This window comes from Anomaloglossus baeobatrachus, chromosome 4, assembly GCF_048569485.1.
Source record: "Anomaloglossus baeobatrachus isolate aAnoBae1 chromosome 4, aAnoBae1.hap1, whole genome shotgun sequence".
Classification (NCBI taxonomy): Eukaryota; Metazoa; Chordata; class Amphibia; order Anura; family Aromobatidae; genus Anomaloglossus; species Anomaloglossus baeobatrachus.
Window position 1 is genome coordinate 46,089,955 of NC_134356.1, and position 16,970 is coordinate 46,106,924.

A 16,970-nucleotide genomic window follows, 5' to 3' on the forward strand; every position below is an offset into this window, starting at 1 on the left:
CAGTGGAGACCCCAAGGATCTGCACTGGGAGCAGTGGAGACCCCAAGGATCTGCACTGGGAGCAGTGGAGACCCCAAGGATCTGCACTGGGAGCAGTGGAGACCCCAAGGATCTGCACTGGGAGCAGTGGAGACCCCAAGGATCTGCACTGGGAGCAGTGGAGACCCCAAGGATCTGCACTGGGAGCAGTGGAGACCCCAAGGATCTGCACTGGGAGCAGTGGAGACCCCAAGGATCTGCACTGGGAGCAGTGGAGACCCCAAGGATCTGCACTGGGAGCAGTGGAGACCACAAGGATCTGCACTGGGAGCAGTGGAGACCACAAGGATCTGCACTGGGAGCAGTGGAGACCACAAGAATCTGCACTGGGAGCAGTGGAGACCACAAGGATCTGTACTGGGAGCAGTGGAGACCACAAGGATCTGTGCTGGGACTGATTCTTTCTAATCCCTTTATTAATGACCTGGATGGGATTGAGAGTAAAGTGTCAGTTTTTGCCGACGACACCAAACTATGTAGGATATTAAAAAATGGACCTTGATAGTACAATATTACAAAAAGATCTGGATGTCAGATTGGGCAAATGAGATTTAATATTGATAAATGTAGAGCAATGCACCTAGGACGGAGTAATCCTATAGCTGCGTATACATTAAATGGAAGTAAACTCGGGACTACAGAACAGGAGAAGGACTTGGGTATTCTCATTACAAATAAGCTGAGCAGCAGCACTCAATGTCAAGCAGCAGCTGCTAAAGCAAACAAGATTTTAGGCTGTATAAAAAGAGCGATTAGATCCCGGGATCCCAACAAATTGTTACCCTTTTATAATAGGGGATCCAGTTTTGGGCTCCACATTTTAAAAAGGACATTCAGAAGTTAGAGTCAGTTCAAAGGCGGCAACTAGACTACTACAAGGAATGGAGACCTCACATATGGTTGGTAAAGTTGGGCTTGTTTAGCTTGGGGAAAAAAACACATGTGTGGTCAATATAAAGGACTGGCACATGACTTACTCCTTCCAAAGACAATACTAAGGACCAGGGGGCACTCACTGCAGGTGGAGGAAAGACGATTTTGGCAGCTAAATAGGAAAGGCTTCTTTACAGTTAGAGCAGTCAGACTGTGGAATGCCGACCACAAGAGGTAGTAATGGCAGATACTATAACAGTTCTTAAAAATGGGCTCAATGTTTTATACATTGTGGGTTATAGATGATTTTGTGACAAAAATGTGTAATTGGTAGGTCTTTTTTCAACCTATGTAATATATATATATATATATATATATATACACATAGATACATAATATATATATATATATATATATATATATATATATATATATATATATATATATATATATATATATATATATATACACACATAGATACATAATATATATATATATATATATATATATATATATATATATATATATATTATGTATCTATGTGTGTATATATATATATATATATATATATATATATATATATATATATATATATATATATATATATATATATATATATATATATATTTATATATATATATATATATATATATATATATACACACATAGATACATAATATATATATATATATATATATATATATATATATATATATATATTATGTATCTATGTGTGTATATATATATATATATATATATATATATATATATATATATATATATATATATATATATATATATATATATATATATATATATATATATATATATATAATCTCCCATCCTCTGCTACAGCCCCCACTATCCCTAAAATCACTACCATTACTATATTAAGGCTATATTAGGGAACGTCTACAACGCCATAATGGCGGCTCTTATCCATATCGGTCCTTTAATGCGGCAATACAATCAGACACTATGAGCGGCACAATGGACACTGGCGTCTTTCATTCTTCGGCGTCGCGGGCCGTTTCCGTTTTCGGATCCCTTCTTACTTGATGATCTCACCATTGCAGATTTAACCCCCTCCCGCCCACTCTGATCCCCACATGTGGCTGATATCATACATGGTGGGGGGATACATAAGACAAAGGCATAATTGTACTGGTCTATATTGTCATCACCATTCAGAGACAGATGAAAAAAGATGGAAGTTTCCCTAGAAAGACTACGGAAATGGAAGCACTGACTGCGGCAGTGCCGGTGTGGGATTTCCAGTATGGCCGCCTTACCTTCTACATGTCACAGCCCACACGCCTCTTCCTGGGAAGGCAATTCCTTAGGGGGGGGGGGATATGTATTACTAATCAATACAAAACCATATGCGGTAAATCATGGCAGTGATGGGTTACCAGCAAGAATTAACCTGTTCAATGCCAAAGATCGTCCTTCCTTTAAAAGGGGCTAATTGTTATTGTTTGTTTTTAGGACTAAAAAAACATTTTTACAATTAGCTTTACTTAAAAATGTTGCATCGTTTGGCTTTTTCAGGCTCTGAGCACAATCAATTGTGATCTGTGCTCATAAAATCAACTGAAAAGAGCTAAAAAAATAAATAGGTAAAATAATTATAAACACTATCATGTTGTGAGAAGCAGCTCGCTGACAGGTTCACAGTTAGCTCATTCTGCAGCCAGCAATAGAGATTATTGAAGGTAAACGCTGCAAATTGTTTTACGAAAAACCAAACAAAACTTTTTTTAAGCCAAAAATACATGCACTTAAGTAATAAAAAAAAAAAATCTGTCCAAAGGTGCATAATTCTATTAAAAAATGAAGAATATCAGGGGTAGGTGTCTATGTACAGAGTAAATGATAATGTACAGCACATGGTGAAAGGGCTTTATACAAAGTAATCGCTTCAACACTCATTCAGAAAAGTGGGACGACTGTCAGGGTAAAGCCCTGCGTTTGTCACTCCGTATGTCGTGCGATGTGCGATTTTTTTTTTTCTCACCGTAGTGTCTGTATGAGGTGTATATAATCACAGAATACTCTATGTAAAGTCTTGCTAATTGTCAGACATTATAAAACAATCAAATAAAGACAGATAGCTAGAAGGATAAAAGGATAGATAATATAGATAGAGCTAGATAGATAGATAGATAGATAGATAGGATATATAGAAGGATAAAAAAGGATAGATGGATAGACAGAAGGATAAAAGGATTGACAGAAAAAGGGATAGCTAGAAAAATAAAATGATAAATAGAAGGATACAATAGATAGATAGAAGAATAAAAAAAGATATCTAAGATAGAAAGCTATATACGGTAGATAGATAGAAGGATAAAAATGATAGATGGATAGACAGAAGGATAAAAGGATAGATAAATGGATACAAGAATAGATAGACTAGGATAAAAAGATAGATAATATAGATAGATAGATAAAAGGAATAGATAATGGATAGACAGAAGGATAAAAGGATACAATAGATGGATAGCTAGATTAATAGATAGATAGATAGAAGGATAAAAAGATAGTAAGATAGATAGATAGATAAAGGATATATAGAAGGATAAAAAAGGATAGATGGATAGACAGAAGGATAAAAGGATTGACAGAAAAAGGGATAGCTAGAAGGATAAAATGATAAATAGAAGGATACAATAGATAGATACCGGTAGGTAGATAGATAGATAGATAGATAGATAGATAGATAGATAGAAGGATAGACAGAAGGATAAAAGGATACAATAGATGGATAGCTAGATTAATAGATAGATAGAAGGATAAAAAGATAGTAAGATAGATAGATAGATAGATAAAAGGATATATAGAAGGATAAAAAAGGATAGATTGATAGACAGAAGGATTAAAGGATTGACAGAAAAAAGGAAAGCTATAAGGATAAAAGGATAGATAATATAGATAGAGCTAGATAGATAGATAGGATATATAGAAGGATAGATGGATAGATAGATAGATAGATAAAAGGATATATAGAAGGATAAAAAAGGATAGATGGATAGACAGAAGGATAAAAGGATTGACAGCAAAAGGGATAGCTAGAAGGATAAAATGATAAATAGAAGGATACAATAGATAGATACCGGTAGGTAGATAGATAGAAGGATAGATAGAAGGATAAAAATGATAGATGGATAGACAGAAGGATAGATAGATAAAAGGATAGATTAGATGGGGCTGTTATTATCAGACTGATAAGATCCATGGTTATTGGGACCTTCCCAGCCTAAAAATAGCAGCCCTCAGCCACCTCAGAAATGGTGTATCCTTTAAAAGTTCCACTTCTAGTGCTTTTCCCGGCTCTCCCTGATTGCCCTGGTGCGGTGACAATTGGGGGTAAAGGCTTTTAAGGGGCTGATGTCAGCTGTGCAGTGTCAGCTGACATCAAGCTCAGGGGTTAGTAATGGTAAAGTCATACTGCTAACCACTGAGCCACCTGGCTGCCGAGGTAGGAGGAGCCTGCAGGGTTCTGGATTGTCAATCTTGTTGTTCATCTTTAAATTTGCGCCCATTTACTCCGGTGACCTCAGTGTCTCCCCCATGAAACAGCCCCTCATATCTAAGCTCCCCGGCCCCCCGTGTGTAGCATCTATCACGCAGACACTTGCTGATGTTACACGTTGCCTATTACTGACATCTGTATTTGTATCCCGTGTCTGGATGTGGTCACATCTGTCCTTCTCTAACCTCAGCGGCCGCCATGTGACGGCGAATATCTGCACGCTGCTCTATAAATAAATGGCCGGCAGCGAGCGGCGGGGAGCAATGACTTCTCACTCTTGACCTACTTAGAGATGTCACTCAGCCCCGGGCAGCGCAGAAGTGTGCCAGGAAACAGAGAAAGGGACGACCGGTCAATCCCGAAAACGGAGCCAGGGGTTTATCTGAGGTAGGAAATAGCCAAACGGCTGCGGAAAAATGCACAAAGCTCGCCGGACGGCCCCAAGAAACCGCAGGACGTCCTGGGAGGGAGATGACAAGACGCAATGTTTTGATGTAGACCAGAAGGAGAGGAGCTGCGGCTGGAGAGGAGCGATCCAAAAATCAAATAATGGCTCTCACAGGATGAGGGGGGGGTCGAGCCGGGTGAACAGACGCGGGGAAGTAAACATCCCCGGGACACGTGGACACGCAGCGAGGCGGGGATGGTTTACATATAGGATGTCTACGGAAAATAGTCGAGAAACTTTATAGAAACATTATGTGGTACTGATCCAGAGACTTTACTGAGCAGAACCGCCACAGGGTTTTGAGACGTTTTGAGCTGGAGGAGGATTTCTGCCCCAAAAACTCCTCAAAAAACCTCAGTGTGAACATGCATGTGTGCCGCCCCAGCAGCGGGTCGAAGCGCTCGGATCCGGGGGCAGTGTCCGTTCATGGCTCGAGGGTCTCTGGACCCGGGGGCTTAGGGGCCACACTCTAAAGTAAAAGGGGATTAATAGTTTGTGACGCCACCTGTGGAATGCGGTAACTGGGAGTACCGCCGCTGCCGTTGGGAGTACCCGGGGTGATGGAGTGGGGCAGCAAGGTGTCGTTGCCCTCCATGGGTAGGGGCAGGCCCCGGGACTCTGGATGGTGATATTCTGTGCCGTGACGGGGAAACCACTCATGTACTCACTCAGCCAATAAGCAGACGCTGTCAACCGGGTAAACCAAGTCTCTGGGTGCCACTGCCTCTCAAAGGGGAGCTCGTCCGGGTCCCGTCCCCTGCAGTGCTGCCCGGTGATCCGTGACCTGCCTCCTGGCACAAAGTTTAAGTTCACTGTGGTAACCCAGTAGTCTGGAACTTGCCGGGCCCCGCTCCCCACTGTGGCTAAGTGTGGGAGCCTGCTCTCAGGGCCCACGCTTGGGGATTTCTGTGGGCTGCTTGTGTGGAAGGCCTTATCCCCCTCGTTGCGCTAGTGCCCCGATTCTGGAGCAGGTGGGAACAGTCTATAAAGGCTCCGCTCTCCGCAGGTTAATTGCCTTTAGCTTCTCCCCGACCTAGAGTCAGTGTACCCCGCCGTGCCTTCGGTTACGGACCGGTGATAGGACCAGGCTGCTGATCGTCCTCTTTGACAGGTCCAGGCACCTAGCCTCAATCCCCTGCGATCGGGGGTCCTACTCCTCTAGGTCCAGACCACCGTCTGCAACCTAGTCAGCTTCTCCTGGGAGCCACCACCAACCTCCTCTGAGCTCCTCACAGCTCGAGGGCTACCTCCCTTCACCTCCTCCACTTCACTACTCTTCACTCCTCACCTCCCCTTCCTGACCCCTAGGTGGGCGACCCTATTCCACTCAAGCCGTCCACTGGTGTGTCTGGTGGGTGTGGTGCAGGGTGTATCTAGGATTTGATTTGCTGTTGGAGGAAACACCATAAGATGGTGACCCAGAACCATGAGGGATTTGAATACTGCACGGAAGGGCAGCTTGTGCAGTACCCTGTGACGACCTGATAGTCCAGGGGCGTCACACATGCTTAGGCCTTGTTCACACACTGCGTTTTTACCCGCTTTTTTTGCGTTTTTGCTGCAGACATTTCTTGAGAAAATGGTTGTACCTTTCTGCCGACATTCCCCAGCAAAACCTATGGAAAAAAAATTAGCTGTGCGCACACTGCGTTTTTGTCTCAAGAACATTGTTTCTGCAGATACCTGCGTTTTTTGCCATCGATAATGGTAAAAAAAACGCTGGGACCAACCTGCGGAAAAAAAAAGCACCAAAAACGCATCAAAAACGTGTTAAAAAAGCATGCGGTTTTCTGACCGCAAGTGCGCTAATATTTCAGACTCTCGAAATTTCTTGAGAAAAATCCTTTTTCTAGTGTGAACAGGGCCTTAGACTGTGTGCACACGGTGCGTTTTTGCCGTGTTTTTTTCTCTTGCAGATTTTTACAAAATCTATGCGACTTCTGAAGTGTTGTGCACAGGTTCAGGAGCTTTTCATTGCAGAAAAAAGGTCCTGTGCTGTTGCAGGTGGGTCCTGTGTTATCTAATGTATATAGAGGTGTTAATCATTGTTCAAGTGGGAGAGGAGGTGAGCTGTGACATCTATTGTGAATGATTGATCCTGTATTATCTACTGGATATAGAGTTGTTAGTCATTGTTCAAGAGGGGGAGGAGGTGAGCTGTAACATTGCCTATTGTGATTGGTTGATCCTGTATTATCCACTGTATATTTAAGTGTTCATCATTGTACAAAAGGGGAAGGAGGTGAGCTGTGACATCGATTATTGTGATTGGTTGATCCTGTATTATGTACTGGATATAGAGTTAGTCATTGTTCAAGAGGGTGAGGAGGTGAGCTGTAACATTGCCTATTGTGATTGGTTGAACCTGTATTATGTACTGTATATAGAGGTGTTCGTTATTGTACAAGAGGGGGAGGAGGTGATCTGTGATAAACTATTGTGATTGGTTGATCCTGTATTATCTACTGTATATAGAGGTGTTAGTGATTATACAAGAGGGGGAGGAAGTGAGCTTTGACATCACCTATTGTGATTGCGTGATCCTTTATTATCTGTATATAGAGGTGTTCATCATTGTACAAGAGGTGGAGGAGGTGAGCTGTGACATCACCTATTGTGATTGGTTGATTCTGTATAGATGTGTTACCAGACATTGTAATTGTATCTGTAATGATAATAACACTGCTGAATAGATTTCTGTAATAATCCCTTATGGCCCCAATTCATAATCTGAGTATTTCTTTGGCATTATTAAATTTTTTAACTTGTGATATTTGTTGACTTTTTTGCTCCAAATTCTTCAAAATAACACGCGATTTATGAATTTTCCGCAAAATAATATATTTTTTTATTTCTGTTTTTAACCATATATTTGCTTAGTACAAAAAGTTGCAGAGTCTTTTAAAAAGTCCAAAATTTGCACAAAAATTGCAGTAAAATCATTATAGAGGGAGGACGATTGAAGTACATTTGTACAAAGATTTGCGACTCTTAAAAAGTTCAACCTGACTCGGCCAAAAATATCTGGAACGCCCCAAGCCGCGCCCACAATAATGAAGATAACAAAAAACGAGGCGAATACATTTAAAATAGAAATAAAAAGAGGTGCAAATTAAAAAGAAAAATAAAGCGCAAATGAAGAAATGGCGAAAAACGGCAAAAAAATAGACAAAAAAAAGCGCAAATGCAATAATAATTCTGTCCTATGAGACCCAAATAGCTCCAGCAGCCAATGTGAAAATTACATAAAAAAAAAATAGATAAATACAAAAATTGGATTTCACATATTCCACATGCCATTCCTTTATGATGGGTGACTACTTCCTTAAAGGATTTGTCCAGGATTTAATGGCTGGTGTCTTCTAGGACCCACATGGGTTATTTCTGGCTTTGCGACTCAGGCCAATTTAAGTAAATAGAACTCAGCTGCAATACCACATATGACCATTGGGCGAGGGGGGGGCGCTATTTGGAAAAAAAGCTGACATATTTTTTTAATTTTTAATACATAGAGCCAATACAATATAAAAAGGTTGATATTAAGGAAACAGATCCTACCGTCATGTTGGGTTTATGCATAATAGGAATGTCGCTGGAGCTGTAATGGATCTGTCTGTAATTCGGGAGGAGAAGCTGCCTGGGGATGAAAACAAAGAGTTAATCAAAAGTCCACAGTGTTCCATATTCCATCCATAATGCGATGCAGTCTGTACAGTAACCATAATTTTAATTTTATCTCATAAAGCAAAATTTTCTCATATTACCTGTACACACTGGGAGTAATGTAATACTACACGTGAAAGTAAGCAACTGTGTAATATATCTTATCAGCGAAATCTGCTTCTTCTCCTGCTGGACTGATCCTTCACTCTCAATTTATAGGTAAAAATCGGTATTCAGATAGTTAGTGCTCGTAATGTTCTATGAAGGTATACAGGGGCGGAGCCAAAGTCAGATACTGACATTCTTCCGCAAGTTCTCCTGAAAAATAAAGTTACTGTTCTCCATGGAACTTTATGAGCACCAACTGCAATCTCCTATCTCAGTAATGGGCAAATCTGCATTTCCTGAAAAAAGATTTCTGAAATAGGAGATGACAGTGGTGCTTTTAAAATTTTATGAAGAGGGCAGACACAGACATTCTGCTGCAAGTTCTCCTGAAACGATAGTTACTGTTCTCCATAGAACTTTATGAGCACCGACTGTCATCTCCTATCTCAGTAATGGGCAAATCTGTATTCCCTAAAAAAGATTATTGAAATAGAAGATGACGGTTGGTGCTTGTAAAATTCTATGGAGAAGAGAGGAAGGTGCTAGAGGCAGATATAGATATTCTGCTGCAAGTTCTCCTGAAACGATAGTTACTGTTCTCCATAGATCTTTATCAGCACCAACGTTCATCTCCTATTTCAGTAAGGCTGGAAACACATTTATGCATGTAAAATCGGTCCGACTTGCCTGAAAAAAAACTCGGCCAATTTTAGTTCATGTTAGGTCAGTGTGCAATGCAAGTGCGATGCTTTTTTTTAACTATTTAATGACTAGCAAAGCGTGTGTGATGCGTGTTTGATGCGTATGGGATTCCTTTTTTCTATGTCATCTGCCATTCAGCAGAGCTGAATAGTCGCTGACAGCAGACACAGACAGAGCCGCACGATCAGAATGAAGTCGGATGTACTTCACCCGACTTCATTGTTATACCGCGGCTCTGTCTGTGTCGCGTCGTGATTAGCGGTCACCGGTGCAGGACTCACCGGTGACCGCTAATCCCCTGAGTGACTGAAGTGAGCAGCGCGATTAGTGCTGCTGTCACTCAGGTTACCCGCGGCTAGCTGGATCCTCCACCCAAGACCGCAACTCACCTGTGACTTCATCGCTGTCACTCTGGCAACTTGCTGTCACAGTTGGAGGATCCTACGGTGGCCGTGAGTTACCTGAGTGACATAATCGCTGATTGAGCTAATCACCTCAGTTGCTGCGTGGAGGTGTCAGGAGCAGCGGTGTTCTTCTGTAGCTCCTGTCACCTTCATGTAGCAGAGCTGGAAGCGACGCGGGACCTCCGTGGATTACGCCGGACATGGATGGGTATTTGGGGCATAATAAATTGGTGAACGAGGGTATTTGTTCGTGTTTAGTATTGCAAATAAAGGATTTTTTCAATGTGTGTGTTTATTAACTTTAAGTTACCGGTTAATCATTGGGGGTGTCTCATAGACGTCTGCAATGATTAATCTAGGACTTAGTGGCAGCTATGGGCTGCCATTAACTCCTTATTACCCCGTTTGCCAACGCACCAGGGCAAAACGGGAAGAGCCGGGTACAGTCCCAGAACTGTCGCATCTAATGGATGCGGCAATTCTGAACGGCTGCTGGCTGTTATTGTTAGGCTGGGGGGTTCCCCATAACGTGGAGCTCCCCATCCTGAGAATACCAGCCTTCAGCCGTGTTGCTTTACCCTGGCTGGTATTAAAATTCGGGGGGACCGCACGCCGTTTTTTTTACATTATTTATTTATTTATTTATTTAACTGCATGATAGAGAGCTGTGATTCGTTGCAGTGAGACAGCTGTCACTCAGCATGGGGGCGTGTCTGACTGCAACCAATCATAGGCGCCGGTGGGCGGGTAAAGCAGGGAATACGAGATTGAATAATGAGCTGCCGGCTTTTTCAAAAGAGGAGAAGCCGCCGGAGCAGTGTGAATGCCGTGCAGCGCCGCGCTGGTGATCGGGAATCGGTGAGTATGAGAGGGGGGGAAGGAATAGACCAACATGGACAGAGAGAGAGACCGACAGAGAGAGAGACCGACCGACAGAGAGAGAATAGAGACCGAGAGGGAGAGACCGACTGACGGAGATAGAGATTGACCGACATTGTGAGACTTCACTCATTTCCAGTGCTTTGTGACACATGCGATAAATGTATTTAGAAAAACGGATGTCACTAGGATGGTGTGAGTGCCGGTCCGTGTGACATCCTTTTTTTCACGCTCCCATAGAGTTGCATTGGAGAGACTCGTGCGTGAAACTCTACAAATAGCAGCCTGCTGCGATTTTTTTCTCAGTCCGATTTGGAGTGAGAAAAAAAAGAAAAAAAAAAAAAAAAAAAATCGCAGATGAGAGCTGAATCATTGAATAACATGTGTCCGAGTGCAATGTGAGATTTTCTCACATTGCACTACTGTGAGAAACTTGCAAGTGAGAAGCCGGCCTAATAGGTAAATCTGTATTCCCTGAAAAAATATTTCTGAAATAGGAGATGATAGCTGGTGCTTTTAAAATTCTATGGAGAAGAGAGGAAGGCGTTACAGGCAGATATAGACATTCTTCTGCAAGTTCTCCTGAAACAACAGTTACAGTTCTCCATAGAACTTTATGAGCACTAACTGCCATTTACCATCTCAGTAAGGCAAATCTGTATTCCATGAAAACAGATTACTGAAATAGGAGATGGTGCTGGTGCTGGTGCTGGTGCTTTTAAAATTCTATGGAGAAGAGAGGAAGGTGAGGCTAGAGGTATACACAGACATTCTGCTGCACGTTCTCCTGAAATGACAGTTATAGTTCCCCATAGAAGACAGACATTCTGCTGCAAGTTCTCCTGAAATGACAGTTATAGTTCCCCAGAGATGACACAGACATTCTGCTGCAAGTTCTCCTGAAATGACAGTTATAGTTCCCCATAGAAGACACAGACATTCTGCTGCAAGTTCTCCTGAAATGACAGTTATAGTTCCCCATAGAAGACACAGACATTCTGCTGCAAGTTCTCCTGAAATGACAGTTATAGTTCCCCATAGATGACACAGACATTCTGCTGCAAGTTCTCCTGAAATGACAGTTATAGTTCCCCATAGAAGACACAGACATTCTGCTGCAAGTTCTCCTGAAATGACAGTTATAGTTCCCCATAGAAGACACAGACATTCTGCTGCAAGTTCTCCTGAAATGACAGTTATAGTTCCCCATAGATGACACAGACATTCTGCTGCAAGTTCTCCTGAAATGACAGTTATAGTTCCCCATAGAAGACACAGACATTCTGCTGCAAGTTCTCCTGAAATGAGTTATAGTTCCCCATAGAAGACACAGATATTCTGCTGCAAGTTCTCCTGAAATGACAGTTATAGTTCCCCATAGATGACACAGACATTCTGCTGCAAGTTCTCCTGAAATGACAGTTATAGTTCCCCATAGAAGACAGACATTCTGCTGCAAGTTCTCCTGAAATGACAGTTATAGTTCCCCATAGAAGACAGACATTCTGCTGCAAGTTCTCCTGAAATGACAGTTATAGTTCCCCAGAGATGACACAGACATTCTGCTGCAAGTTCTGCTGAAATTACAGTTATAGTTCCCCATAGAAGACACAGACATTCTGCTGCAAGTTCTCCTGAAATGACAGTTATAGTTCCCCATAGAAGACACAGACATTCTGCTGCAAGTTCTCCTGAAATGACAGTCATAGTTCCCCATAGATGACACAGACATTCTGCTGCAAGTTCTCCTGAAATGACAGTTATAGTTCCCCATAGATGACACAGACATTCTGCTGCAAGTTCTCCTGAAATGACAGTTATAGTTCCCCATAGAAGACACAGATATTCTGCTGCAAGTTCTCCTGAAATGACAGTTATAGTTCCCCATAGAAGACAGACATACTACTGCAAGTTCTCCTGAAACAGCGGTTACAGTTCTCCATAGAACTTTATGAGCACCAACTGCCATCTCCTATTTCAGTAATAGGAAATCTGTGTTCCCTGAAAAAAAAGATTTTTGGAACATTTAAGGTGAATATGTGACTTTTTGCACTAAAAGTTGCAAATAAGGTGAAAGACAAAAATAAAAGACCAATTTTGATTTTGCACAAACTTTTCTAATTTGGAAGAATTTGCCGCCAAAAAAACCTTCAACAAAAACCACAAAAAAAACAACCCGCTAACGATGAATCGGACCAATAGAGTCTCTATGACCCAAAAGGGGTCCCTGCATCAATATGGGAAGGATAGGCTGACATGGTCCAGAGACTGGAAAAACTAAAAGTGCCCTCTTCTCTATTGGGTACCCTTGGAAAAACTGGGTACTCCACCTACTTTTTGGCGGGTTTTTAAGTCCTGACCCTTTTGTGCACCAATTCACGGGACATTTAGAAAGTATGAATTTATTTGGGCATTAAGCCAATACCCAGTGGCCACGATTCACATGCACTGATATCCCGCCCTTTTTTCTCCATTTTTGATACATTACAGTGCCCTGCAATTTGTGTATTGAAGGCAGGTAGCCCCTGTACACCCGGTCGCAGTTGTCCTATCAGTTAATTTCTAAGGTTTATCTAATATATAAAGCTGAATGTGTGTGTGTGTGTGTGTGTATGTATTGCATATATGTGTGTGTATGTACATGTATATATGTGTATATATGTGTATGTGTATATATGTGTGTGTGTGTATATGTGTGTGTATGTATGTATGTATGTATGTATGTATGTATGTATGTATGTATGTATGTGTATGTATATATGTGTGTGTGTGTATGTCCGGGATTGGCATCTGCACCGTCGCAGCTACAGCCACAAAATTTTGCACACTCACACTTCTGGACCCCGAGACCGCCATAGGCTATGTTGTGAGGCGAAATTTTAACCCCGTGCGTTCCAATTTACCAATCAATTTTTCCCCTATTTACATAATGGGGAAAAAGTGAAACGAAAAGTGTATCCGCACCGTCGCATTTACAATCACGAAATTTTGCACAGACCTCATGTGACCCAGGGAACGTCGTAAACTATGTTTTGACAGGAAAATTTAACCCCGCGTTTTACAGTTACGCTCCAAAAAACATGCTTCCATTAAAGTAAATGAAGCCCGGAACTACAGGTTATTAGTAGGAGCTGTGATTGGTTGCTATAGGAACAAAAGACATTCATAGTATAAGAAGCTTATATGTGAGGTAATAAGATGTCGGTGGAGAGACAGACGGGGAAAGAGACAGACAGAGACAGACGGGGAAAGAGACAGACGGGGAAAGAGACAGACGGGGAAAGAGACAGACGGGGAAAGAGACAGACGGGGAAAGAGACAGACGGGGAAAGAGACAGACCTGGAAAGAGACAGACCTGGAAAGAGACAGACCGAGCACATTACTTGGCCAATTTAGTTAAATCTGTGTGGAATATCTGGGCTGTTGAAATATATGTTGTGAAATGCTTCTATTAGCTTAGTTTTTGCCTTTTAATAATTACATTTTCATAGTTTCATAGTTTCATAGTTTTTAAGGTTGAAGGGAGACTCTAAGTCCATCTAGTTCAACCCGTAGCCTAACATGTTGATCCAGAGGAAGGCAAAAAAACCCAATGTGTCAAATAAGCTCCAATGGGGAAAAAATTTCCTTCCTGACTCCACATACGGCAATCAGACTAGTTCCCTGGATCAACACCCTGTCATAAAATCCAATATACATAACTGGTAATATTATATTTTTCAAGAAAGGCGTCCAGGCTCTGCTTAAATTTTACTAGTGAATCCCTCAATACAACATCATACGGCAGAGAGTTCCATAGTCTCACTGCTCGTACAGTAAAGAGTCCTCATCTGTGATTATGATTAAACATTCTTTCCTCAAGACGTAGCGGATGCCCCCGTGTTCCAGTCGCAGGCCTAGGTGTAAAGAGATCTTTGGAAAGGTCTCTGTACTGTCCCCTCATATATTTATACATTGTGATTAGATCCCCCTAAGCCTTTGTTTTTCCTAACTAACTAACCCCAAGCTTAATAACCTGTCTTGGTATTGCAGCCCACCCATTCCTCTAATAATCTTGGTCGCTCTTCTATCTACCTGTAAGATTATGCTATTTATAACCTTCTATACTTTTGCTAACAAGAAATGCATCCATTCCTCTCTTAAATTCATTCAGTGAGCTGGCCATCACCACTTCCTCAGGAAGAGAGTTCCAGAGCCTCACTGCTCTTACCGTGAAGAACCCTCTTCTATGCTGATGTAGGAATTTTCTTTCCTCCAATCGAAAAGAATGCCCCCTTGTTCTTGTCATAGTCCTTGGTACAAACAGATCATGGGAGAGATCTCTATATGGCCCTCTGATATATTTGTACATATTTATTAGGTCTCCCCTAAGTCTTCTCTTTTCTAGAGTAAATAGACCTAATTTTGATAACCTTTCCGTGTATTGTAATGCACCCATTCCATTTATTATTTTAGTAGCCCGCCTCTGAACCCTTTCAAGTTCAGTAATGTCTTTCTTCAGCACCGGCGCCCAAAATTGCACACAATACTCCAAGTGTGGTCTGACTAGTGATTTGTACAGAGGGAGAATGATGTTTTCATCTCGTGCCCCCAGACCTCTTCTAATGCATCCCATCACCCTATTTGCTTTGGTGGCTGCTGCCTGACACTGGGCACTCCAATTTAGATTCTTATTCACTAAGATGCCTAAGTCTTTTTCCATGTCTGATTTCCCCAGCAGTTTCCCATTTAGTAAGTAATCGTAGCATCTGTTTCTCCTTCCCATGTGCATAACCTTACACTTATCTGTGTTAAACCTCATTTGCCATTTTTCAGCCCAATTCTCCAATTGGAGTCCAGCGGTTTATATCTATTTGTTTTGTGGTGTTTGTGTGCAGAATACATTTTTGTTAATACATTCTATTTTGCTAACAGCAGTTAATTACCCAGGCGAAGCCGGTAGTACAGTTAGTGAGTTATATTTGGTTATCTGGATAACCCATAGGGGCGCAATAGCAGTTCCCAAATTGGCTGACACCAAACACCCAACTACACTGCATCCAGCTTGCTGATGGTTTCCATGTATTCCTTTACTCTGCATAAAAAAAACTTATACAAAAACAAAAAGTGAAAAAGCACTGATCATGTAAAAAAGTTGCTGATTTTTTGCTGACTGTGCATCTTAAGAAAAAAAACAAAAATAACCCATCTGTTGTGATAAATAAAGGCATCCGATCATCCGCACTAATGGAAAGCCCTGACCTTGTACACCCTTGGTGATAAATATGTGGAAGGTGGCTGCGGAGGAAGTATCCGTTACTGTAATAAATCTTGGTAGGGGGATGGGCGGCCACAAATACCGCAGCGGCTATAAACCAAAGGCAACATGAACTTGTCACATGACCCAAAAAATTTAATTAATAGGGGTCGTAGCCTTTTACCGGAATAGAAGGAGACATATTGGGAAGATGAATTTGCACTTCTTTTTTTTTTCTGCCTATATTATCTGTTTTGCCCCTTTTTTTAAGCTTTTTGCTCATAGTCCTGTTGATATTGGTCGGTTTGGTCACCTTTCTTCTAAGGCATATGAGCTTTAATAATAAGTACATATTGCTAAGGAGGAGAAGACCCCCTAGTGGGGACAGGGAGGTATGAGGGGGCAGTAGAGTGCCGATTAAAGGTAACCTAAAATGTTTCTTAGACCGAAGACCCCCATGGTATATAGAAGGAAGAGATTTGCAGTAAATTATATTGCATGGTCTTAGTTTAGGAGTCCAGTGGGTGGGCCTAAGAGTCCAGCGGGTGGGCCTAAGAGTCCAGCGGGTGGGCCTAAGAGTCCAGCGGGTGGGCCTAAGAGTCCAGCGGGTGGGCCTAAGAGTCCAGCGGGTGGGCCTAAGAGTCCAGCGGGTGGGCCTAAGAGTCCAGCGGGTGGGCCTAAGAGTCCAGCGGGTGGGCCTAAGAGTCCAGCGGGTGGGCCTAAGAGTCCAGCGGGTGGGCCTAAGAGTCCAGCGGGTGGGCCTAAGAGTCCAGCGGGTGGGCCTAAGAGTCCAGCGGGTGGGCCTAAGAGTCCAGCGGGTGGGCCTAAGAGTCCAGCGGGTGGGCCTAAGAGTCCAGCGGGTGGGCCTAAGAGTCCAGCGGGTGGGCCTAAGAGTCCAGCGGGTGGGCCTAAGAGTCCAGCGGGTGAGCCTAAGAGTCCAGCGGGTGAGCCTAAGAGTCCAGCGGGTGAGCCTAAGAGTCCAGCGGGTGAGCCTAAGAGTCCAGCGGGTGAGCCTAAGAGTCCAGCGGGTGAGCCTAAGAGTCCAGCGGGTGGGCCTAAGAGTCCAGCGGGTGGGCCTAGGA

The 16,970-nt window shown here is 42.4% G+C and overlaps 2 protein-coding genes across 3 annotated transcripts in view; one reads left to right on the plus strand and one right to left on the minus strand.

The window, feature by feature from the left end:
- ADAM19 (ADAM metallopeptidase domain 19) overlaps positions 1-16,970 on the minus strand; it is a 117,921-nt gene that overhangs the window by 67,509 nt on the left and 33,442 nt on the right. For both annotated transcript variants that reach the window (XM_075344293.1, XM_075344292.1), the window contains exon 4: positions 8,454-8,532. In XM_075344293.1, the coding sequence (XP_075200408.1) occupies positions 8,454-8,532 (79 nt within the window). The remainder of the gene's footprint in view (positions 1-8,453; positions 8,533-16,970) is intronic.
- The window catches only part of THG1L (tRNA-histidine guanylyltransferase 1 like), a 137,405-nt gene continuing 125,243 nt past the window's right edge, over positions 4,809-16,970 (plus strand). The window contains exon 1 of the mRNA XM_075344296.1: positions 4,809-4,834. The gene's annotated coding sequence lies outside the window, so the exon portion shown is untranslated. The remainder of the gene's footprint in view (positions 4,835-16,970) is intronic.